Source organism: Acinonyx jubatus, chromosome A2 (genome assembly GCF_027475565.1).
Source record: "Acinonyx jubatus isolate Ajub_Pintada_27869175 chromosome A2, VMU_Ajub_asm_v1.0, whole genome shotgun sequence".
Lineage (NCBI taxonomy): Eukaryota > Metazoa > Chordata > Mammalia > Carnivora > Felidae > Acinonyx > Acinonyx jubatus.
The window spans coordinates 157500660-157525770 of record NC_069383.1 but is presented as its reverse complement, the minus strand read 5'-3'; the positions used below and the strand labels follow the sequence as shown (position 1 = coordinate 157525770).

The following is a 25111-nucleotide window of genomic DNA, read 5'->3' as shown; positions in this document are numbered from 1 at the left end:
TGCAAAACTGACTGAGCCAACCCTGGTGCCCCGCCCCCCCCTCTTTTTTTTAAATCTATTTTAAAAAATATTTTATCTTTATTTTGTAATATTTATTTTTCAGAGAGCATAACTGGGCGGGGGGAGAGAGGGGGTCAGAGGATTCAAAGAGGGCTCTGTGCTGACAGGCTGACAGCATTGAGACCGATGTGGGGCTTGAACTCACGAACTGTGATACCATGACCCGAGCCGAAGATGGACGCTCAACCGACTGAGCCACCCAGGCACCCCCAAAGATTTTATTTTTAAGTAATCTCTAGGCCCAACATGAGGCTCAAACCCACAACCTGAGAACAACTTTTGGTGTTGTAGGTTTCATGGGTTTGGGCAAACGTATAATGACATGTTATCCACCACTATAGTATCATACAAAGTAGTTCCACTGCCCTAAAAATCCTCTGTGCCCTCCTATTCGTCCCTCCTTCCCCTGTAATCCCTCAGATCCAATGACCTTTTCACTATTTCCAGTTTTTCCTTTTCCAGAATGTCACAGAGTTGGAATCATACAGTATGTAGGCTTTTCAAATTGACTTCTTTAATTTTAGAATATGCATTTGTGGTCCCTCCATGTCTTCTCATAGCCTGAGTACATTTCTTTTTAATGCTATTATCCCATTGTCTGGATGTTCCACAGTTTATTTATCTGGTAAAGGACATCTTGGCTGCTTCCAAGTTTGTTTGTTTGTTTTTTTAACTTTTAAATGTTTGAGAAAGAGAGAGAGAGAGAGAGAGAGAATGAATGAGCGAGGGAGGGGCAGAGAGAGAGAGAGCCACAGAATCCGAAACAGGCTCCAGGCTCCGAGCTGTCAGCACAGAGCCCGACGCGGGGCTCGAACCCACTAACCAGGAGATCGTGACCTGAGATGAAGTTGGACACTTAACTGACTGAGGCACCCAGGTGTCCCGGTTGCTTCTAAATTTTGATAGCTATGAATAAAGTCACTATAAACATTTATATGCAGGTTTTCGTGTGGACCTAAGTTCTCAGCTCCTTGGAGTAATTATCAAGGTATGCAAATGCTGGGTCATATGGAAGACTACGTTTAGTTTTATAAGAAACTGCCAAACCGTCTCCCCAAGTGTCTGCGCTCTTTTCCATTTATACGAACAGTGAAACAGAGTTCCTGTTGCTCCACACCCTCACCAGCATCTGGCGTTTTCCAAGTTGGACTTACACTATTCTAATAAGTGCACAGTCGTATGTCACTGTTGCTTTAATTTGCAATACCCTGAACATCTTTTCATATGGTTATTTACCATCTATAGATCTTTGGTGAGGTGTCTGTCCAGGCTTATCCATTTTTTAGTTGGGTTGTTCATTTTTTTTTAAATTGTTTTTTATTTGTTTTTGAGAGAGAGAGAGAGAGAGAGAGAGCGCGAGAGCAAGCACGTGTGCAAGTGGGGGAGGGGCAGAGAGAGAGGGAGACACAGAATCCGAAGCAGGCTCCAGGCTCCGAGCTGTCAGCCCAGAGCCCGACGTGGGGCTCGAACTCACGGACCGTGAGATTGTGAGCTGAAGTCGGATGCTTAACCGACTGAGCCACCCAGGCGCCCTACAGAATTAGACATTTTAAAATGAACAATTCAGGGGCGCCTGGGTAGCTCAGTTGGCTAATTGGACAACTGCTGGACTCTTGATTTCGGCTCAGGTCATGATCTCATGGTTCATGAGTTGAGCCCTGCATCAGGCTCTGCACTGGTGGTATGGAGCCTGCTGGGGATTCTCTCTCTCTCTGCCCTTCTTCCATTCGCGCTCTCTCTCTCTCTCTCAAAATAAACAAAAAAATAAAATAAAATAAAAAGAAAATGAGCAACTCAGTGGTATCTAGTGCATTCACAATGTGTAAGCTCCGCGTCTATCTAGTTCCAAAATATTTTCATCATCCCCAAATAAAACCCTGAACCAGTCAAGCAGGTATTCCCTCCCCCTTCTCCCAAGACCCTGGGCAATCTGCTTTCTGTCTGTATGGATTTGCCTATTCTGGGCATTTGCAACAGACTGTCTGATTTCTTTTATTTAGCACGGTTTCAAGGTTCACCCACGTCATAGCATGTATTAGAACTTCATTGCTTTTTGTGGATGAACATTCCATTGAATGTGTGCACCACAGTCCATCCATTCATCTGTTAACAGATACTTGGACTGTTTCCAACTTTTAGCTTTGGTGAGTAGTGGCACAGCAATAAATATTTGTTTTCAAGTATTTGTTCAAGTACCTACTTTCTATTCCTTTGGGTTAGATACCTAGGATGGAGATGGTTTCTTAAGGTCACAAGACTGGAAGCTAAGGGTGTGAATACAGATAGGGGACCAAGTCCTGGGGTAGTTCGTTATCAAGAAGTAACTGGGAAGAAGAGGAAGCTACAAGGGAGCCTGGGAAAGAGCAGCTATTGGCATGGGAAGAAACCCAGAAGTGTATGAAGCGTGTGGTGCGTTGGAAGCCAAGTGAATACAATGTCTTTTTTATTTTTTAATTTTTAATGTTTATTTAGTTTTGAGAGAGAGAGAGAATCCAAAGCAGGCTCCAGGTTCTGAGCTGTTAGCACAGAGCCCGACGTGGGGCTCGAACTCGTGAACCACTAGATCATGGTCTGAGTTGAAGTCAGACGCTCAACCGACTGAGCCACCCACCCAGGCGCCCCATGAATAGAATGTTCTAAGGAGGTAACGTGTCAACTGTTGCCAGAAGGTCAGGGAAAGTGAAGATGAGAATTGACTCCTGCATTTAGCAACAGGCAGGTGCCTGTGACCTTAAAGAGTCATTCCAGTGGAATAGGAAAGGCCTGAAAAGAGCAAATTTAATAGAAGTTAGAGAAGACCTAAATAAACAGATACACCATGTTCATGGATCAGAGGATGTAATATTAAGGTAATACTTCTCCCCAAATTGGCCTACAGATTCAATGTGATCCCACTCAAAATCCCAGCAGTTTTTGGTAGAAATTGACAGGCTGATTCTAAAATTTACACAGAAATGCAAGGACCTAGAGTAACCAAAACAATTTTTAAAAAGGGCAAATTCGGAGGAGTACCTGATTTCAAAAGTTATTATAAAGCTACACTTATCAAGACAGTGTGGTCTTAGCATAACGTAGACCTATCGATCAACAACAAAACACGGGAATCCAGAATCAGACTCATGCTTAAACAGTGAATCGATTTTTACAAAAGTGCCACAGTAATTCAATGTGGGAGCAGACATTTCAGGACTGGGGCTGGGGCAATTAGATATCCCTCCAGAAAACAATGAACTTCGATTATACCTCACGCCACACATAAAAATGAACTGAACACGTATCACAGACCTGAGCGTTAAAGGCACCAGTTTCATTTACACTGGGATCCCAACGTACAGCCACGAAGCACTGGTCTACGAAACTGTTCCCGATAGACATCTTGCCCTTAAAGCAGGACTCCAGCTCCTTCCTTGCCGCCATTCTCATGTCCTCACGGTCTCCCCTGCAGAGAAAGCTGCTCACACTTTCACCTCTCAGGTCTACTCCTTCAGCTTCTACCCATTCTACCTCCAATTTCCTCCACCTCTCTCTACGTCTACCACCCTCACCCTACCTTGGGCCACCATCCTTTCTACCCCGGGCCGTGGCAATGGCCTAAAGGGACTCATCACCTCCTGTCCTTCTTCCCCTTCAGCCCAGACTCCACCCTGCAGCATGAGTAACTATGGGAATCTCTTGATTAAAGCCTTTCGAATACTTCCCCAACGTGGTCAGGGAAAAGCTAAAGAGCCTCACCGCAGGCTACGAGGCCCCGCCCAGCGTAGCTGTCGCTGATCTGTCCTCCTCAGCCAAACGGGCCTTCTTCGGTTCCAGTGCTCTCTTCCTCCTCAGGGGCCTGGAACATCTTGTTCCCTCTACCTAGTGCCCTCCTCCTCCCGGCCCTTGCTCATCTTTTGCGACTTGGCATAAGCGCGTCTTTCTCCGAGAGGTCTAGCTGACTTGACTGCTCAACTCCAGGAGGGTCCCCTGTTATGATCTCTGCGCTGTGGGCCTTTCTTCCGTTGCACTTAACATTTTCCTATCATGTATTAGCTAATCAATATGGGAGACGGTCACCTGAACTCACAGATTGTCCACATCACAACCAGGACACTGTCTGCTCAGTGGACCACTGGAGGCCAGGGACCAGCTCAGTGTTTAGCATGTCAAGGACGTTTAAGAAACACCACCTGAGGGAACGAGACTGAAATTCAGACCCCACTTGCCCATTTGATGTGCATTATTCAACATTATGAACTAAGGTTCAGAAAACTCCCAGGTGGCCTGCCTTCACAGATTCCTCATAAGGAATCTGTGGAGGGGAGTGTTGTTATTGTTTCCATCGTACAGGTGAACAAAGGAAAGTGCCGAAGAGTCCAATAAATGTTTCTGGCAACACCCAGCTACTACCAGTGGTCAGGTTTTAGGTCCAGGTCTTTTCTGACTCCAGCATTGAGACCTCACGGTCTACCCAATACTGCAAGTGGCGTGGGGAGCAGTATGGTGACTAGGATGGGTGGGGTATGGGCTGCCCCCGTTGCCAGAGCTGGACCAGCCTTGTCCTACTGGCCATGGCTGAAGATTACTGAACAGGGAGGATGAGAGGGGAGCTGGGTCCCCACTCTGAACTAGAGGAACCAGGTCCCTAGCTTCTGCTCCCAGCCTTCAGATACTAGTGCTTAACGTTCCTCAGCTCATTTCAGGTGTCTCCTTACTGTCATCCCACGTAGCCCCCGGGGTGAACGTGAATTCAGAGTCTATTTTTCTAAATAAATTGGAAAACCGTACCAAAAAAAAAAAAAAAAAGCAGCAATGAGCTAATGCAGCCATGATACACACTTAATTGGCAATCCATCTGCATTATTCTTTCAATTAAAAAATTTAGGGGCACCCGTGTGGCTTAGTCGGTTGAGTGTCTGACTTCGACTCATGTCATGATCTCCGGATCTCCTGACTCATGAGTTTTGAGCCCTGTGTTGAGCTCTGTGCTGACAGCTCAGAGCCTGAAGCCTGCTTCAGATTGTGTCTCCCCCTCTCTCTGCCCCTCCCAAGCTCATGCTCTGTCTCTATCAAAAATAAACATTAAAAAAAACTTTTTCAAATTAAAGTATCACATAGGGGGCGGCCGGAACACCACAATGATTTATCTGTATGTAGATGTAAATACTAGGTATTCAATAGTGACTAAATTGGTAACATCTTTACCATTTATTTTATTTTTATTTTAAATGTTTATCTTTGAGAGAGAGACAGACAGACAGGCAAAGCACAACCGGGGTAGGGGCAGAGAGAGGGAGACACACAGAATGTGAAGCAAGCAGGGTCCAGGTTCTGAGCATTCAGCACAGAGCCGGATGCGGGGCTCGAATCCACACACCGTGAGATAATGACCTGAGCTGAAGTCAAGAGTCCCACACATAGCTGACTGAGCCATCCAGGTGCCCCACATCTTTGCCATTTAAATTGAGGGTAAGAAGGCAGACAATAAAATGGGCACTCAAACATGAAGGAAAGAAAAAGGAGGCAGTGATCAAAAGGAGGTGAGGCTTGAGGTGATTTTGTCGGCTGAGACCTGAAGATTAAGAGCAGGCTTGAGGGAGGCAGGAACAACGACAGGCTGTGGGCCCTGACTTAGGGGAGCACTTGTCCACTCAGAGAACTAAAACAGCTGGAGACCCTTTCAAAACACAGAGAAGAGGCCTAGAGGCTCAGGTCCTTCACACTAAGAACAAGGCTCTTTCATGTTTTGACTCCAACATCTTCCCAGTGACGCCTTCTCTGGCTGCTCCATTTAAAGTTTCCACGACTCTCCACGTTTCCGTCCCAACACAATGTATTTTACTTATTTCTCTCGCCTCTCGCTTGCCTTCCTAGTTCCACAACGGTTGAGATCGTCTGTGCGGTGCCACAGCACTTGCGTCTAGGACTCAGTAGTAGGTCAAAAATTATTTGCCAAACCAACAGTGCTAGGTAAGTTCTAAAAAAAAAAAGAAGGCCACGATCGAAGGCCACCTGGCTTTGCTGAACAGACCCCGCCATCCCCCAACCAGAAATAAAAAAAAAAGCAGCTCCCAGACCCGCCCTTGGCCCCAGTCTAGCCTGCCCGCCTCCCGCCCTTACGCACGGCCTCGGGTCTTCTTCTGCGGGTCTCAAAGCCCCTCGGCCAACCCTTCCCTGCAGACCCCGCCGCCATTCCATCCCATCCCATCCCCCAACCCCCCGCCGCAGCCGCGGGAACCAACGCAGCCACCGCCGCAGTGGCGCCCGCTCTGCGCATGCTCGGCAGCGTGGGGACGCAGCGTGAGGACGAAGACGCCGGTGCGCATGAGCACGACCTTCCCGGACTGAGTCGGGGGGGAACATCTGGAGCGCCAGCTTTCTCTGGTCCCGCCTACCTCCGCTAGGCCCCGAGCGGACGCGCACGCGCGCTGGGAGCGGAAGGGCGGACGGGCGCGCGCACGAGGCCGAGCGGGCGGCGGAAGCGAGAGAAGCCGACCGTAGGGGGGAGGGGAGCTGGCGAGTGCGCGCGCAGCGGGGGCGCGGGCGGCGTGGGGGGGCGGCCGAGGCGAGCGGGCGCGCGCGCGAGACTTACCCTCTCTCGGCGGCGGTGGCGGCGGCGGCTTCTTTGTTTCGTGAGGAGAGGCGAGACGCCCACTCTGCCCCCGGCCCCGCGCGGAGGGGCGGGGGCGGCGCCGGGAAGGCGACGGCGGCTCTCGGTAAGGAACGCGGGCCGCGGGGGGAGCGTGGCGCGGGGCTTGGGAGGACGGTTTGAATGGAGCCGGGGCGCCGAGGGGGGAGGGGGCCGCCGGCGCCCACAGCGGGGCTGGGGTACGGCGGCGCCCGAGGGTCAAGAAGCCTGGCCGGCACCGCGCGCGCGGAGAAGGCCACAGTGTAGCGAGGCCGCGGCGGCTACAGCATCCGCGGGCCGTGGGGTGGGGGCCCGGGCCGCGTGGAGGCCGCGCGCGCGCTCTCGCCGGGGTCGCCGGACAAAGCTCTCCGCCTCCTCGGCGGGCCGGTGTCCCGGCCCCCAGTCGCCGTATCCGTCGCGGCAGCAACAATAGCATGGCCTTGGGGCTTCTCTGGCTACGTTGTAACGGGTCCGACCCAAATGTCTTTTGGGGGGGTGGCGGCCGGGGCTCAGTAGGAAAAACCCCAAATGAGTCTAGTGTCGCCTGGAAACGAGCATTAGCATTAGCAGCCCCTTTGGGTTAGCCGACCTAAAATTTTATTTAAGAAAATCACGTAGTCTAGATTTTTCAAGGAAAAGTAAAGAACTCCCCCCACCTCTTGCAAGCGGCGACTTCAAAAATGTTTGCCCTAAAGTGGGGAGTCTAGAGCAAGTGAGGGAGGACGGGTAGAACTGTTCGCTCTTGAAAGCATTGTTTTTGTTTTGCATCCTTTCGCCTTCCTCCCAATTGATTTTCCAGATTAAGGCTTTTATTTAAAACGTGGGCCTTTCGGAGAGTGTTTTGTGCTGGTGTTGAAGACACGAGTCTTGGGGTTTTTTTGCCCCCAGTGAATCCTTGGGGGAAAAGTAGGGAATACGTGCAAAAGTCACTTCCTAGGGATTTGGAAGAAGTTTTCGATTTGAATTGACAGACCGGATTGGAGTTTGTTTATGGTCGCTGTCGGTCACTTAGCTGTGTGATCTTAGATAAATAGCTTAATCTCTCTGAACCTTTTAGTTTCCTCATTTGTGAAATGGGGATAATGCCACAAATGGAGTTGGTGAAAACCTGTAAAATGGTTTCTGATAAGTGGGAAGTGCTGTTGTTAATTGTCAGGCCCAATCTCCTTCATTTTTTTTTTTTTCCATGTTTGTTTATTTTAAGAGAGAAAAAGCGTGACTGGGGAAGGGGAGAGAGGAGAATCCCAAGCTGGCTCTGCAGAGCCTGAAGGTGGGGAGAGGGGGTTGGTCTCAACCTCAGCTGAGATGCTTAATGGACTGAGCCAACCCAGGCACCCCCTCCTCCTTCATTGTTGAGCAAATATTTGTTGAGTCCCTACTGGGTGTTAGATTGTTGGTGATGGGATGCCCTGAGGAGCCTCTCCAGTCTTGTAGGGGAACAGATGGTAAAGGTGGGAACAGCTCCCTGTGGCCTGTCATGGAATCCTCACTACCCTTCCTGTGCGAGGAACACAGTAGATGCACAGGGGCGCGATGGGGGCCAGAGATCAGCGAGATTGTGTGGAAGAGGGGGCCTATACTCAGAATCAGGGCCAGTGCATTTGAGCACTTGGACCGGTCGTTGCTGTGCAGTGCTACACTCGCACATCACCTTGATCCTTTCTTGTGTAGCAGTTTGTAATGTGTTTGTAATTACACATTCATTCTTCTCTGAGGGCCATCAGAGCAGGGATCATGTCTGCTTGGTCTCCCAGAGTGTCCCCTGGGTCTGACACATAGTAGGTCCTTAGGGAACATTTGTGGAATGAATGAGGAGAGCCCCCGGGGAGGATGGAGTGGATTTATGTGTGAAATGCTTGGCGCAGGACTGGGGGTGGGTTGTAAGCAGTAAGTGTTCGTTGCTCGTGTTGGTTTAACAGGCCATTGTCGCCAGGGAATGAGGGTGTGGGGTGGTGGTCAGGACTGCTAGTTCTGGAATCAGACCTCCTGGATTCACACCTAGCTTTCTAAATCCTAGTTTGACCTCGAGCAAGGCATTTACCAGTAGGTCCCCCCACTTGTGAAACAGGTGTGACAGCAGTGCTGCCTCAAACAGTTGTAAGGGTTGAGAACATGACATGGGGAGCTGCTTCACACACTGCAGTCACTGTAGTGAACACTCACTTTATTGGAGGTAATGTTGTTTGTTGTGTGTCCGTGTTTATATATATGTAGACATATATATGTTAACTATCTAAAAAATGAGCAACATAGTTTAGAATCATTCTATATCCCAAGAAGCCCAGGTTTGATGAGCTGGTTATATATACATACGTATATATACACGTATGTATACACGTATATATACACGTATGTATACACGTATATATACACGTATGTATACACGTATATATACACGTATATATACGTGTATATATACGTGTATATACACACACACACACATATATATATATATATATATATATATATATAGTAGTTTCTTTAAAATTGGTGTATACATACTTACGGCGATCACAAATGCTCCTCTCTGTGCCACATACCTTTGTCACACCTTATGGACCCTCAAAACACTGAGAGGTAGCCCTAGACCAGCCCCTTGTCTTCTCTGTTATGGGATGAGGTGTGTTGGGTGAGAACAGCATTCTGCCGGTGAAGCAACTGGCATTTAGGGATATTTCTTCACCAAGGGCTCTAGTCAGCCTTGTGGGTTTGACTCCTGGCTTTGCCACTTTCCCTCTTGGTGCCTCAGAGAAACGGAGGTGACAGTTCCCAGCACTTAGTGAATCCTCAGATGTGCCAGCCAATTTTGGCCTCAGTTATTAAGGCTGCCGTCGCACAGAGGGACCCATTCACACCCACCATAGACAGAACACAACATGAATGGCGCCCCCTGGAGTTGTGCGAGAAGTTCCCCAGCCTCACATTCCCCATTCGAACAAGTGGGCTTTGACAGCCTGCCACAAGCCAGGCCCTGACGGAGGCTGGGGATTCAGCCAGGAACAGGCAGACAAGGGCCCTGTTCTCATTCAGTCATATCTATCTCCTTATTTGCAAAGGGAGACAGTAATGGTACCCAGCTACTAGGATTGTTGCAAGGACTAAACAACGACAACTGTATAGTGCTCAGAACAGTGCCTGGCACATAGTGCTAAATAGTTGGTAGCTATTGTCACGTGTTAGGATTCCTACAACACCCTGGCAGGTTGAGATCCAGAATACATTTTTACCCTGTTGTGAGAGTTCTGTATGTTTTCAAAGTGATTCAGAGGAATCAACTCTTCTGTTTTGTCTTCCATCATTGAAAAATTGTAAGCTTGTGATTTCACCATAATGCGTTGGAAAGAGAGGAGTGTGTTCGGTGGCCTTGGTTTTGGAAGATCTCAAGTGTTTGTTTCCCATCTCACATATTTCCTCATGACTTGTAACATTGATTGGAACACTTAAGAGAGAATTGAAGTTAAAAGAAAATCAAATCAAATCAAAGGGATGTGCAAAACCTCCAATAAAGGGAAGGTAACAGCTGCCAGAATATTGGGGGGAGATGCCTGAGGGGGAGCACATCAGAATCAGGTCTGAGGCTAAATGGAGTTGCCATTGCTGTCACCCTTACGGAGATCATCCCTAAGAAGTATAAGGCTCATTGATTGGTAGTATCTTAGTTGGAGTTTTTTGTTAACTGCATGCTGATGATACTAATTTTTCAGGACATGGATTTGATGGGTATGAGAAGTTTGACCTCGAATCATCTTCATGTAAGGGAATGGGCCTTGAGGGTAGTGCCGGGTACCCAGCTGGGTTTGCTGAGCGGTTGGATTGCACAGGGCAGGAAGAATGGAAGGGATGCATCCATTTCCTTACAGTTCCCTCAGAGAAGGGGCTTTCTTTAGAAAAGAGGTAACTGTTAGCAGGGCATAAACTAGCCCAGGCCCCTTCGATGCCTTTGCAGCTAGACTGGTCTCCAGAGCTTTGCCTGGGGACTGTTACTTTGTTAAATGAAGCATGTCTTCATTTTCGCCTGTGGATACTTGTTACTGTCTGGGTTTTGCTCAGTGTGTGAGATAAAGGAGGACGGACCCCATTTTTAGTAGCAATGGGCTTTAAAATGGCTCCTTGGGATGGTTTAAGTTCTCCTTTCGCTGGTAAGTCATGCCCCACTGGCTCAGGAAGCAGGTGGCTGCATGGCAGTTGCTGCCTTACCTGTTACAGAGGGGACGGGATTTGACGTGTGCCACCTTGATTTGCACCAAAAGTCCCAGTAAAGGGGCACGGTGGGTGGTGTCATTGTCTTAAAGGTGATGATGAAGCACAGGGGTCTGCTTGTTGGGCCCTGAGAGCTACATCTGGCCCTGATGACTGCCGGGTGTGCTTTTGGTCACAGCCTGGTCTGCTGTTGTGCTGAATGCCCGTGCCCACCTCCTGGGAACACGCTGTGGATATTCCTGCCTGTCAGAGTGCTTCCATTTGCCTGCACTTTGCACCCTTCCGGGCTGTCCTGCCTTTTGATACTTAGACCAGATTCGTTACTCAGCCTTTGGAGTCAGACAGACTTGAGGCAGGACTCTACTTCCTGTGTGATGTTGGACCAATGACTTAACCTCTCTGAGCAGAAGACCCCCGGTCCTCCCATAGCCTCCCCAGTTGGCACCTCCAGTCACCAGTACCGAACCAAAGGATGTGAGGTGAAATCCAGCCTGGCTGGGCTTTGCCAAACCTGGCTCAAGGCAGGGGCAGGCGGCGGGGGGGGGTGCGGAACGCCTTTTATATTTCAAAAGATACGTGCTGAGACCCTGTTGGTTACCTTGGTCACCACTGACTCCTTTCATTCTTTTACCCTTACATCTGTTCCATCACTGTGTCCAGAGAAATCTTCTAAAACCATCATCAGACCGTATAACTGCCCTGCCCAGAACATTCCAGAGGGTTTCCCTTGAACCTAGAATAGACTCTTACCTCCTCACTGCTGCCCTTAAGGCCTGCGATCTGCTCTCCCCACTCATCTCTGACTTTGTCTCCTGCCGCGTCCCTCCTCTGCTCTAATCCAGCATAGTCGCGTCCCGGGGCCTTTGTACTTGTTGGTGGTCCCTTGCCCATCCACTGGATGGTTGGGCTCCCTTTCCGCTTCAGGTGTCTGCTTAGATGTATCCCCTCACTGAGCCCGTCCCTGGCCACTATGATTGAAAGAGTGATTCCTGCCAGCTTGATGGTTAACCCTGCTTATTTTTTTCACAGTGGAAGTTCATACCACTTCCACCCCCCCCCCCCCCGTAACATCGTGTCATACTTATTTGTGTGCTCGCCTCTGTCACTCTATTGTCAGTTCCACCAGGAACCGTCAGTTCCAACGAGGCAGGGATTTTGTTGGCTGCTGGATGCCCAGTACCTGGTACTTTGTTCAGCACAGAGTTGGTTCTCAGTCGATATTTGAGGTTCCTGGCAGGGTCTGTCACAGGTGAAACTCCACAGGTATGGCCACCATGCCTCCCTGGCCATTCTTGCATTTTGTGTGCCGCTGTTATTGGGGGGACTTCTCTCCTGCCCTCTCCACAAGTTGTGTGTTGTGCTTTGTGTTGACTATATACAGCAGGTACCACAAGAGACCCAGCAGCAGGTCATGACATCCACCCAGTGTGACTTGATCAGCCTTAAAAAGAGAAAAAGGAGAGAGTCTATCCATGTTTCACAGGGAACGCGGTCAGGACAGATTTGTAGAACGGGTTGGATTTACTTGATGTGTGTTTGCTGGGTCATGTCGTGACCGACGATCGTGGTCAAAAGAGTTTGACAAATGCCCGTCTAGTGGATAGATCGGAAGGTGTTTGTGTTCTCTCAGTGGAGACACTGCATCTTCCTGCTGGATTAGAGCATGAACTCCCCAAGGGCAGAGAACCGGTCAGGTTGTCATCATGTCTTCACATCTTCTGGTGTGTTTTATTTAAAAAAAAATTTTTTTTCAATGTTTTTATTTATTTTTGAGACAGAGAGAGAGAGAGAGAGCATGAGCAGGGGAGGGGCAGAGAGAGAGGGAGACACAGACTCCAAAGCAGGCTCCAGGCTCTGAGCTGTCAGCACAGAGCCCGACGTGGGGCTCAAACTCACAGACCGTGAGATCATGACCTGAGCCGAAGTCAGATGCTGAACTGACTGAGCCACCCAGGCGCCCCTCTTCTGGTGTGTTTTAGATGAGGAGGTGCTCTTCAGTGGTTTTTCAAGTGAATGAAAACAAAGTTTTTTTAATGTTTATTTATTTTTGAGAGAGAGTACATGTACGGGGAGAGGCAGAGAGAGAGAATCCTAAGCAGGCTCCACGCTCAGCACAGAGCCCCACTCGGGGCTCGGTCTCAAGACCCTGAGATCATGACCTGAGCCAAAATCAGGAGTCAAGATGCTCAACCGACTGAGCCACACAGGTGCCCCTGAATGAAAATTTTTTTAAAGGGCAGGAGGTGTGGATTCCAATGAATAAAATGATACATAATTCCTAGTGTTAAAAATAGTACAGTAGACTCCCATATCCATGAGGCTTACATTCCAAGACACCCCGCCCCCAGTGGTTGCCTGAAACCATGGATAGTACTGAACCCTATCTGTACTGTGTCTTCTTATACGTGTATACTTATGGTAAAGTTTAATTTACAGTTGAGGCACTGTAAGTGATTAGCAACGTGAAAATTAATGACAGGAAACCTCATTTAAAGTGAATGGGGGAGACAGAAGGGGGAGCTCTCAAACCCCAACGCTTGTCATTGGTTGCAGACCCAACAGGAACACACCTCCCTGCAAGTCAAAGCTTGCAGGTCACAGTACTTGGCTACCCCAGCTGAGGAAGAAAGGTTTCTCTTCTGCCCCAGCAACAGTCCAGCCAATGAGAGACTGTCACAACTCAGCCAATGAAAGACCACTACACTTCTACCTGCCCCTTTACTTCTTGTTTATACCAGCCCTCCTGACGCCCCCATTCCTTCCATAAAAGAGCGTTCTTCTTTGTTCCCTAGACTTGCTTATGGTTTTGCCATAATTTGCTTGTCCGGATTGCAATTCCCTGCCACTCCCAAATAAACCCATTTTTGCTGGGAAGTTAACTGACAGTTTTATTTTTAAGGTAAACAACAACAACCGATAATAAAATGGAGCAATTATGACAATGTACTGTGATAAAAGTGTGTCAATGTGTTCTTTCTCAAAACACCTTATCATACTGTACTTACTGTTCTTGTGACCATGCGAGGTGATAAAATGCCTGTGTGATGAGATGAAGTGAGGTGAGCAATGTAGGCGTTGTGATGCACTGTTAAGCTACAATTGATTTTCTGGCAAAACCCAGCCCGGCAGGGTCGGCGGAGGGGGGGTGGTGCAGGGATCATCTGCTTGCAGACCACGGTTGACCCTGGGTAACTGAAACTGGAAAGTGAAACCTGGATGGGGGGGTTTGAGGAGAGGAACTACTTACTGTACTTAGTAACATACAGACTTGGTGTGTCTACGTTTTAGGTAGAACTGATAAGACATTGTAATTAATTACCATGACAGAGGTTTTTGTTTGTTTCTGAACTATATTCCTTTTTAAATGTAGGGCAAGGTTTTGCTACTTAATTATATTGCAAAGAAAATGCCCAACAGCCAGCTGTGGAACAGCCAATGTTGAGGAAGCACCGTCTCAGGAATAAGCTATCCATATGTTCCCTGAGACAGCAGATGCCTCGTCCCATGGGTCCTTTCAGGTTCACAGACCAGTGCGCCCCACACCATCCGGTCGGGTGTGGACGCTTTTCTTAGTAGAGTATGGGGCGAAACCTCATTTTGTAGTTTTAATGTAACAAAATAAAGCTGCTTTTGCTGAAAGGCATCCTGCCCAGCCTCCTTGATCAGTCTGAGAACCCTGCCATGGCTTGACCACAGTGTGTCTGCTGATGAGACATGTAAGGGAACAAATTTCTCTGTGCCCAAAAAGCAAAGTAGCAGCTTTCCTGGGGCCAAACTTAAGGACAGTGCTGATTTCCAGGCAAGATGGGAGAAGAAAACCCACACGCCATAATCCCAGCAAGCAGAGTTTAGAGGGTCCTTATCGCCTGTTAGCCGCCGTCTGTCTTGCTGCAGTGGGTGGCCACCACCATTCTTTTTACTAATTTTCTTTTTTCAATTTTAATTGCAGTATAGTTAACACACAGTGTTATATTAGTTTCAGGTGTATGACGTAGTGGTTGAAGTGGGGTGCCTGGGTGGCTCTGTCCGTTAAGCATCCGGCTCTTCGGCTCAGGTCATACTGTCACAGTTCGTGGGTTTGAGCCCTGCATCGGGCTCTGTGCTGGCAATGCAGAGCCTGCTTGAGAATCTCTCTCTGCCTCTTCCCAACTCGTGCGTTCTCTGTCTCTCTCTCAAAATAAATAAATTTAAAAAAAAAAACAAGAATTACAAATTACTCAGTGTTCATCAGGGCAAGGTATATAAATCTCCTTCACCTGTCCCACCCATCCCCCCACCCCCCTCCCCTCGGTAACCACCACTTTGTTCCCTATAGTTAACGAGTCTGTTTTTTGGTTTGTCTCTTTTTCTCTTTGTTCATTTGTTTCGTGTCTTAAATTTCACATACGAGTGCAATCCTATGGTCTTTGTCTTTATCTGACTGACTTACTTCACTTAGCATTATACTCTCTAGATCCATCCATGTTGTTGCAACCATGGGTCTTTTTTCTAAGAGCAAAGCGAAGGGGGGCATGAAAGAAGAAGACCTACTTCTCAAGCAGTCTGGTTCCGCATTTGAACGTCAATAGATGTTTCTATTTTAAATGATGATTTTGATGAAGTTGAAAGTAGAAAAGAATGCAGTCCTCAAATCCTTTCATCTCTTTTGTTTCCACAAAGGCACCCCCCTGGCCATCTTCTTCTGGGTATTTATTTCCCAGGTCTTTTCCTGATCTAGGTAGGTTGGTTGGTTGGTTGGTTTTGGTGTTTTTTAAAAAGAACACATAGGATTGCAAAAGTAGTAGAAGGTTATTGTAAAAAAACAACAGCACACCGACACAAAAAACACCAGAGCTCTGTGATGTGGAAAGTGTCAGTTCCCCATCATACGCCTCCTGAGAGAGCTGCCGGCCGCTGCCAACCACAGTTTGGCACGTTTTCTTGGGACCGGTCTCTACGTGCAGATGAGCTCGTGTACGTTCTTCCTCTCAGCAGAGTGGGGCTCGGGCCAAGCACACCTTACGTTGGTGCCCCCTTCTTTCCTCTGCTTCATCGTGGACCTTCCTCCACATCTGTGTGCACGAAGCTACTTCATTCATGTTTGATAGCATCTTGCTTCTGGGGCGTGGATAGTGTGGGGGTTCTGATTGTTCACTTGGGGTGCTCAGAGAAATCAAGGTGATAAAACCGCGTCACTTCTAGACCCGTTGGCCCTGGGAACCCATTTTTTTTTTTTTTTCATCCTGTAACCTATCGAATGTCTTAGCTTTCAGGGTTTTGATTCTTGCCCCAGAGTAATTTTATCTGCCATCACATTCCTTTGGGCTGCCTACCCAGATTCCCAGGTTCTGTTCCCTTCTCATGGAGCCCCCAGACGCACTTGACCCACAGGCCACACACTTAGGCTCCCAGAAATACGTGCTAGTGGTGGTACTGTTTGTCCCCTTGTGCTTCACTTTTCTCTACTGCTTAGGTGTGGCTGACTGGTCTGAGATGGATTTCAGTGTTTGTGTTTAATTACCTTCTTTTTTCCAGCCCAGACACCAAGTGACTCATCACAGGGAGACTTGCAGGAGTCTGGTCTGAATGATGGAAGCCACCTGAAACCCTAGGACCATAGGACAACCTTGGGGATCCAAGGAATTTGCTGAAAATGCCAAATCCTCAGTTTACTGTATAGGAAAGGTGGGGTGTTTGGTGATGAGGGAAGAAGGGGTGGGGAGAGGGCTGGGCTGGTCCTTGCCCTCAGATCCACCTCCCTTCTGAAATTTCTGGCCGAGCTTTCAGGCCCTCCTGAGCGGGCACCACGCTGGATCGCAGTAGTGCCCTGTCCCATATCATACGCAGCTCTCTCGAGGGCCAGGCCCACCCCTGCCCTTTAAGAAGGGTTGGCTGGCCAAAAGGGGCTTGATGGTGGGTAACAATACCGCATTTGTGTCAGCGGGATCCGAGAGGGCAAGGGAGAATTTGCAGCAGCTTGGATCTTGCCCGTCGATTGCCAGGGCGGACCTCATCACTTGGGGCAGCTGGTCTTTGCAAGGGGGCCGTGCGGCCTTCAGGCAGCCACTGTTCCTCCTCCGGTTCCGCAAAGCTGCCTTGTGCAACCTCTACTTCCTGGGTTTGTTCCTGAGCACTTCTGGACAGGAGCATCCTTTGAGGTTTGTCCTGCGGGGGAGGCTAAGTTTAGGAAGCACATTCTCCAGAGCAGTTACTTACTCTGTGGCTTGGTTTACTCGTGTGTTTTTTTTTTAATATTTTTTTTAACGTTTATTTATTTTTGAGACAGAGAGAGACAGAGCATGAACGGGGGAGGGTCAGAGAGAGGGAGACACAGAATCCGAAACAGGCTCCAGGCTCCGAGCTGTCAGCACAGGGCCTGACGCGGGGCTTGAACTCACGGACCGTGAGATCATGACCTGAGCCGAAGTCGGCCGCTCAACCGACTGAGCCACCCAGGCGCCCCGGTTTACTCATGTTTTTATGAGAAGAGGAGGCTGCTGCTTCTGGGTCAGTAGTGACAAGCAGTAAGCGACCGCTCGGTGAATGTGGAGGCCCTGGATTTCGCCTGCGGTGCGGCATTACTTTCTGCCCTTACGAGCCTTGCATGCGTTCACTTGCGGGATGCTGGCTGTGACCCCTGAGGGGGGGATTGGCCTCCGCACCAGCCTACGGAGGAGGAAACGGGCTGGTGGAGGTAAGTCGCCCACCTAGGATCATGTGGTTGGCAAGTGGTAAAGTCCACACTCAGAGTCCGTGCCGCACCGCAGCGAGTCACACGGTGGCCTGAGCCTCAGGGAGCCCTCCGTCCGTGAGCCCTTGATAGTCCCTCTGGGAAGTGTAGCGGTGTGCACTCGGTGAGTACATCTGGGTCCTTGCCACCAAATGGGCCCGCAGCCCTGCCTCCCCGCTCTGGCTGGGTCATCTTCCCTGTGGCTTCTTTGTGACTGGTAACATCCTCAGCAGTTGTAAATCCCTAGGGAGCGGAGCGAGTCACAGTCTCTCTGGAGTTGAAAATATCCCTTTCCTTCCTCTATCTCCGTGACCTTGAGATAGTAAAGGAAAACCGATTTCCTCTGCTCACAGCACTCTAACACCAAATGTACAGGTTTTCCACACCGAGCAAGTTTCTGCAGATACCAGCTGAGTGTCCTACATTTCAGCTCTGACACTGATTACCCAAAGTTAGTGCAGACCTCAGAGGTTAGGGGCTCAGTCCCACAAGACGGCCCCCCCACTGCAGGCACCGGTCACAAGGAATAGGTCCCCAGGTTACCCGCACTTCTGTCCAACTTGGTTACAAATGGGGTTCCCATGACCCCCTTCTCAGGTTTAATTATTTGATATAATAGCTCACCAACCTTGAGGAGACATTTACCTATGTTTGCCAGTTTATTATAAAGGACATTGTAAAGGATAGGGATGAATAGCCGTATGAAGAAGTAAATAAACTGAGGTCTAGAAGGATCCTGATCCCAGGAACTTCTGTCCCCATGGAGTAGGAATGCACCATCCTCCTAGCACATGGATGTGCTCACCAACCCATAAAGCTCTCCTAGCCTCTTAGAGTTTTTATGGATGCTTTATTATGTAGACGTGTATTAATTCACTTTCCAATTCCTCTCCCCTCTTTGGAGGATGGGGCTGAAGCTTCTAGTCATGGTTTGGTCTTTCTGGCAACCAGCCCCCATCCTGAAGCTATCCAGGAGCCCACCAAGAGTCCCTTCGTTAGAATAAAAGACCCTCCTATCCCTGAGGAAATTACAAGGGTTTTAGTCAAAAACTGAAGGCAGAGACCAAATACATGTTTCTCTCACGATCTCAGGGAGAAAAAAATTTTCTTGAACAGGACGCCAAAACCATTAACCATGTAAGGACAAACCTGGTAAATAAGACACCATTAAAATAAGAACTTCTCTGGGCACTGGGTGTTGTATGTAAGTGATGAATCTTGGGAATCTGCCCCCCAAACCAAGAACACACTGTATACGCTGTATGTTAGCCAACTTGACAACAAATTATATTAAAATAAATAAAAGAGGAAAAGACAGAAAATAAACAAAATAAGAACTTCTCTACATCCCGAGACACCCTTAGGAGAATGCAAGGGTGAGCCCCAGACTCGGAGAGGAACCACATATCCCCAAGTGAAGCATTAGTGAGAACAGGGCCTCTGCAGAAGTGAGTATCTCAGTGGCCAGTCAGCATACAGAAAGGGATTCGATGCCATTGGTTGCAAGGGAAATGCCAAAGAAAATTATAAGATACGATTATACACTCACTGGAACAGTTACAAGTTACAGGGACCGACAGTGCCGAGCGCCAGCGTTGACAGAGAGGAGCTGGAACGCATTACCCTCTGCTGCGGGGATGGCGGTGTGTGGGACTGTGGTCCTGATTTGGAAAGCTGGCGATGCTTACCAGAGCCAAATTTATGCCTTCCTCTGACTAACGGTTCCACTCCTGGGTCCCCAAGGAAAATGAACGCGTGCGTCTGCCAGATGACATTGGTAGCAGCTTTAGTCGCGACAGCCCAAACCTGGCCGCACAGGGTCTGCGAATAGGAGAGTGGGCAGATGAAGAAGAACGAATGACCACCGTCCCAGCAACGTGGGTGCCCCTTGCAGAAGAGCCAGAGGATACCACTGTGGGTTTTTCTTTTTTTTTTTTCCAGATGCAGTTCAGTAACGGGTGAAACCGAGGAGTGGTAGAGGCAGAGCAGTGTTTCCCTCTGGGGGGGTGGTCTTCATGGGAGGGGCCCAGATGCCTTCAAGAATGTTGGAAGTGTCCGGTCTGATCTGGGATTCATCCAGCTGTACGCCTAGGTGTGCTGACACTCCGTGCGAGTGAATCCGATGCTCCCTCTTCACACCCGGGACCAGAGAGCCGCTCCCGTTCCACTTTCCTGTCCTCTCCATCGTGATGCTGGGGGCCTGCCAGTATGCGTCTGCGTGCAGACGCCAGCACCCTGATGGGGCGCATCAGGGTTTGGGGGAGCCCACCCCACTGCGCTGCTCAGGAAGGTTTTGCATTGTGTCTGTACTTTTTGGGTTCCTTTTACTGTCACTCCCCACGTGTATCTGAGCTTTCAGTCCGGAAATGAGTTTGCTGCCGGTGGCTCCGTGCACTTACCTGCCTCATCGCAACCTGACAGTTCAGAGGTGACAGCTTCTAAAGCAAATGCCATTTGTATTATTTTTATTACTGTATTTATTTATTAAGGATCATTTATTTTGAGAGAGAGCGCGTGCATGCGTACACACATGTGGGAGACAGGCAGAGAAAAGAGAGAATCCCAAACAGGCTCCACGCTGTCAGGACAGAGCTGGACTCGGAAATTGATCTCACAAAGCATGACTGCATGACCTGAGCCGAATAAAAGACTCAGACTCTTAACCGATTGAGCCACCCAGGTGCCCTATTTTATTTTTTTAATGTTTTATTTGTTTTTGAGAAAGAGAGAGAGAGTATGAGCAGGGGAGGGGCAGAGAGAGAGGGGGGAGACACAGAATCTGAAGCAAGCTCCAGGCTCCAAGCTGTCAGCACAGAGCCGACGTGGAGCTCAGACTCACAAACTATAACCGTGAGATCGTGACCTGAGCGGAAGTTGGACACTTAACCGGTTGACTGAACCACCCAGGCGCCCTGCAAATGCCATTTTTAAAAGCCTGTTGTGGGGGCTCCTGGGTTTCTCAGCTGGTGAAGTATCTGACTCTTGATTTCGGCTCAGGTTATAGTCTTATGGTTCGTGGGTTTGAGTCCCGCATTGGGCTCTGTGCTGACAGCGCGGAGCCTGCTTGGGATTGTCTCTCTGCCTCTCCACCCACAAATAAATAAATAAACTTAAAAACTAAAAAAAAAAAAATTTTTTTTAATCTGTATTTAATTTTGAGAGACAGAGACAGAGTGCGAACAGGGGAGGAACAGAGAGAGAGGGAGACAGAATCCGAAGCAGGCTCCAGGCTCTGAGCTGTCAGCACAGCACGATGCGGGGCTTGAACTCACAAACTGCGAGTTCATGACTTGAGCTGAAGTCGGACGCTTAACTGACTGAGCCACCCAGGTGTCCCTAAAAAAAATTTTTTTTTAGGAATGAAAAAATACAGGGGCACCTGAGTGGCTTGGTCAGTTGAGTGTCCAACTTTGACTTAGGTCATCATCTCGCGGTTCCTGGGATTGGCCCCACATCGGGCTCTGCACTCTTGGTGAGGAGCCTGCTTAGGATTCTCGCTCTCTCCTCCTCCTCCTCTCTCTGACCCTCCCTCGCTTGTGCTTTCTCTCTCTCTCTCTCTCTCTCTCTCTCTCTCTCTCTCTCTCTCTCTCTCGCAAAGACGGAAACTTAAAAAAACAGATACATTTAAAAAAAGTTTCTTCTGAAACCCTGTACTTCTTAAAGGTAGATGTTGCCTTATTTTGGCACAAAATTATTATCTGATGCCCTCCAGCATCTTCAGCAAACTTCATGTGTCTGCTGATGAAGTTAGTGCTGCTGTGGGTGGAGGTAATTAATTTCTAGAGGTACCCCGCATTTTGATGGGAAGAAGGTCTGACACTAAGTATCAACTACTTTTAGAAGAACCATCATTCCAAAGACACTCCCCAGTGTTTGCTCTTTGGCACATCTGCCTTTAGGTAAGGAGATGACATCATCCCTAGATGACGTTCCCTAGATTTTATTTTGCTATTGGTTTCAGTTGGCTTGACTTAGAATAGAGACCTTCAGGGGCCCCTGGGTGGCTCAGTCGGTTAAGCGTCTGACTTCGGCTCAGGTCACGATCTCACGGTCCATGAGTTCGAGCCCCGCATCGGGCTCTGTGCTGACAGCTCAGAGCCTGGAGCCTGCTTCAGATTCTGTGTCTCCCTCTCTCTCTCTGCTCCTCCCCCGTTCATGCTCTGTCTCTCTCTGTCTCAAAAATAAACATTAAAAAAAAAAAAAAAAAGAATAGAGATCTTCAGTTGAGAAAGCATCCATGAACTCCCAGATGCCACAGGACTCCTTTGAGGATTTTGGGGGCCGCTGTCTCTCTTGTCACCTCGCTGCAGTCTCTCTGGGCCTGAGAGGCCCTGTGGGCGCAAAGGGTCCAGAGGGGCGCCCTGAGGAGCCATCTTCCTTGGCCCCGGCCGTGGCTATGTTCATGTCACTCAGGTGTCCACCTGTGAAGTATGACTGCAGGTGCGTCTTGCCCTAGACAAACCCTGGGCTGGAGGTTTCAGACTTGAGAATCAGCATTTTAGAAAACGATTGGGATACAGGTCACCCACGTGGCAGAGCCTGGAGCGGCGTCTGGAGGTAACAGGATCCTAGTTCTGTAGCAGAAGGTAGGACTGTTCACACATGTCTGAATCAGGTCTGATTTTGCTTCTAAATGAATTTGTCTCTATTTAAAAAAAAAAAAAATTTTTTTTTAACGTTTATTCATTTTTGTGAGACAGAACAGAGCGTAAGCAGGCCAGGTGCAGAGAGAGAGGGAGACAGAATCTGAAGCAGGCTCCAGGCTCTGAGCTGTCAGCACAGTGCCCAACGTGGGGCTCGAACTCACTGACCTTGAGATCATGACCTGAGCCGAAGTCAGATTCTTAACTGACTGAGCCACCCAGGCGCTCCACATTTGTCTCTATTTTTTGAAAGTTTGATTCTCCCCGTCTCTGGGCTTATGGGATTTTGGATTTGTGAGGAAGGGATTGTGAGCACTTTCTTGAGCAATTGGGTCTGTTCCTAGTCAGGCTGGTGCGCTGGTCACTGGTCCATGCCCTGCCAAAGTTTCTGATTCTCTCTGCTCTGATTATTTAGCCATGAAACTGGGACAAAGACGTTTTGGCTTTTGATCGATTACCCAGGAAAATATGCCCATCTTTCAAATGAAAACTTTACTTTGTTTTAATCAAGAGAATTAAAAATGTTCTTAGACTTCTTGACAAAACTTATCCTTAGAACCAGAAGAGCCCAGTAAAGTTTCAGGACAAAGAGTCTCTCCCAACACCAGAAAAGTCTACAGAAACAAAGCCCACATTTGAGACATGCCAACAAGAGAGGGGCTTTTAAATAACTCGGTATGTGGCAGAATGAGAGAACACAGCAGAAATCCACTAGAAATCCTCTTTTGAAGACTATTACATGTTAAAGGTGGTCCTGGGTAGAATTCTGTGAAGAGAAGCTTGCCTAGCATGTGCTGAGTAATACTGTTGAGGATGTGTGTGCCTGCGTGTTGAACAGTCTAGAAGGGAGGCAGTGAAGTGTGGTGGGAGTCCCGGCAGCCATATGAGGGCAGCTCTCTGCCCTGGCCGGCTCAGCTCCATCCTTATGGCTCTGGTGGTGGCCCACGTCTCTGAGGAAACCCCCAGCCCCTTCTTCCCACCCCCACCCCCGTCACCCTGCCTGGCTCGGATAAGGAGGGCTTGGTTGTTCGTTGCTCCCTGCAGGGCTGGTAAGCACTTCACCTCTGTGTGTCTGGTGTGGTGCTGGGAGATTTTAAGTTCTTGTGATCTTGTGTTTTCTACCTTTCAGCCCTGAAGATGTATTCCTCCATCATCATGAAAGAAGTTCTTAAATTGAAGAGAATTGTATTTAAGGCTATATGTAACTATGCAACAGATGAAGGGTTACCTGAACCTAGAACCCTTACTGTAGAAAACTGGATGAAATTTACCAGCTCGTGGCCCTGTCTTAGCCAGCATAATTAATCACCTTGCCACCATCATTCGATTTTTTTTTTCCCCCTTAGCATATGTTTGGATCTCGTCGTGGCTCTGGGTCGTAGTTCTGAACATCAGTTTTCAGATTATGGAAACTTTCATTGGACTTTAGACACGTGAATATCACTGTGGAAGTATCTGAGATATCGAACGCCTTTATTTGTGTAATACTTTAAATGAACCTACATGTTAAACTTGTATTCATTTAATTTAAAAGGGACTTGGTCTCACCACCTTAAATGGGAAACCGGCATCACTTGCCATGAATATTTGGTTCTGTTGAGTGTCCCAAGGCCCAGGTGGATTCTGTCGCCAGCAAAGGCTTTGAGTCTTAGTCTTGCTCTCCCTTTTTGTCAAATCGGAAGATGGCAGGTGTTAGGCGGGAAGGGTGTATGGGCACCACCCTGAGACGTTCTCTTTGCTGTGATCAGAATAACAGCAAGGGAAGTGAATCCCCAGGTGGGGCAGTGGCTGTATACCTCCACCTCCGGAGTCCCATTCCTCGGGGGAGACTGTGATCTGATTTTGTATGCCTGATGTATTATCTCCTCTGAGAAGAAGGGAGGAGAAAGGTCTGGGTGGTGGGGGTTGCCCGTCAAAGGTGACAGCACCCTGTCAGATTGGTGCTGCTTACAATACTATGTGTGGCCCTCCCTTGCCAGCTCTGACTCTCCCTGGTGGTGGCTACGACCCCAGACTGACCAAGACTTCTTTCTAGCAGGAGACCACTGTGTGCTGCTCCTGTGAAGATGTCCACTCCAGACCCACCGCTGGGCGGAACTCCTCGGCCAGGCCCTTCCCCGGGCCCGGGCCCCTCCCCTGGAGCCATGTTGGGCCCTAGCCCAGGCCCCTCGCCGGGCTCTGCCCACAGCATGATGGGGCCCAGTCCGGGGCCTCCCTCAGCAGGACACCCCATCCCGACCCAGGGGCCTGGAGGGTACCCTCAGGACAACATGCATCAGATGCACAAGGTAGGGAGCCCGGACCCACTGACCGATTGGCTGGGTCTGCGTGATCAGCCAAGCATCCTGGCTTCTGCTGCCAGCCAGCAGCCTTTCCACCGTGTGTCTCCCACACCCAGCATTCCACGTGGGAAACGCGCTAACACTGCTCCAGGGTTGATTTTCGTTAATGAATAAAAAGTGCCCAGCTCCTTAAAAAGTAGCTGTGTCACTTGGTTTCCCACACTCACCTGTGTAACTTACGAAGCAGAGCAGTGGGTGCCCCTTATCCCTATTCGATCCTGCGCTTGGGCGCCACTCACTGTCATAACGACTTACTTGAACTGATCAGGGACGTCTTTTGCCAATGGGGTGTAAAAAAAGCCTCCCAACACAAATAATTTTTCTTTCTCCCTGTGTTCCTGGGTGGTGGTTGGGGAAGCGAGGAAACATCCTCTTATATGTATGAGCATCTAAAGGAAAAGGTGATGTGTTCAAGTCTCAGAAACCACAGGAGACCCTCGCAGAATATGCAGATTGTGTGGCCTGGGGGTCAGGGTTCTGTGTTGACCCCCATAGCCTCCCTACCAGGGCCATCCATGTGTTTGTACCCCATTCCACTTAATCTCCCCTCCCC

At 48.9% G+C, this 25111-nt stretch overlaps 1 protein-coding gene and 1 long non-coding RNA gene across 8 annotated transcripts in view; one reads left to right on the top strand and one right to left on the bottom strand.

The window, feature by feature from the left end:
- Nucleotides 1-1405: 1405 nt before the first annotated feature.
- Nucleotides 1406-24380, bottom strand: LOC113596563 (uncharacterized). Of its 2 annotated transcripts, none has more exons than XR_003417342.2 (4): nucleotides 24242-24380; nucleotides 6161-6748; nucleotides 4114-4226; nucleotides 1406-3499 (listed from the first exon to the last, which is right to left on the bottom strand). It is a non-coding gene; the product is annotated as an uncharacterized LOC113596563 (long non-coding RNA). The 2 variants fall into 2 exon arrangements; XR_008297269.1 differs by having other exon boundaries at nucleotides 6629-6748.
- Nucleotides 24283-25111, top strand: part of SMARCA4 (SWI/SNF related, matrix associated, actin dependent regulator of chromatin, subfamily a, member 4) — a 72708-nt gene continuing 71879 nt past the window's right edge. For all 6 annotated transcript variants that reach the window (XM_027050216.2, XM_027050215.2, XM_027050213.2 and 3 more), the window contains exon 1: nucleotides 24283-24504. In XM_027050216.2, the coding sequence (XP_026906017.1) occupies nucleotides 24283-24504 (222 nt within the window). The remainder of the gene's footprint in view (nucleotides 24505-25111) is intronic.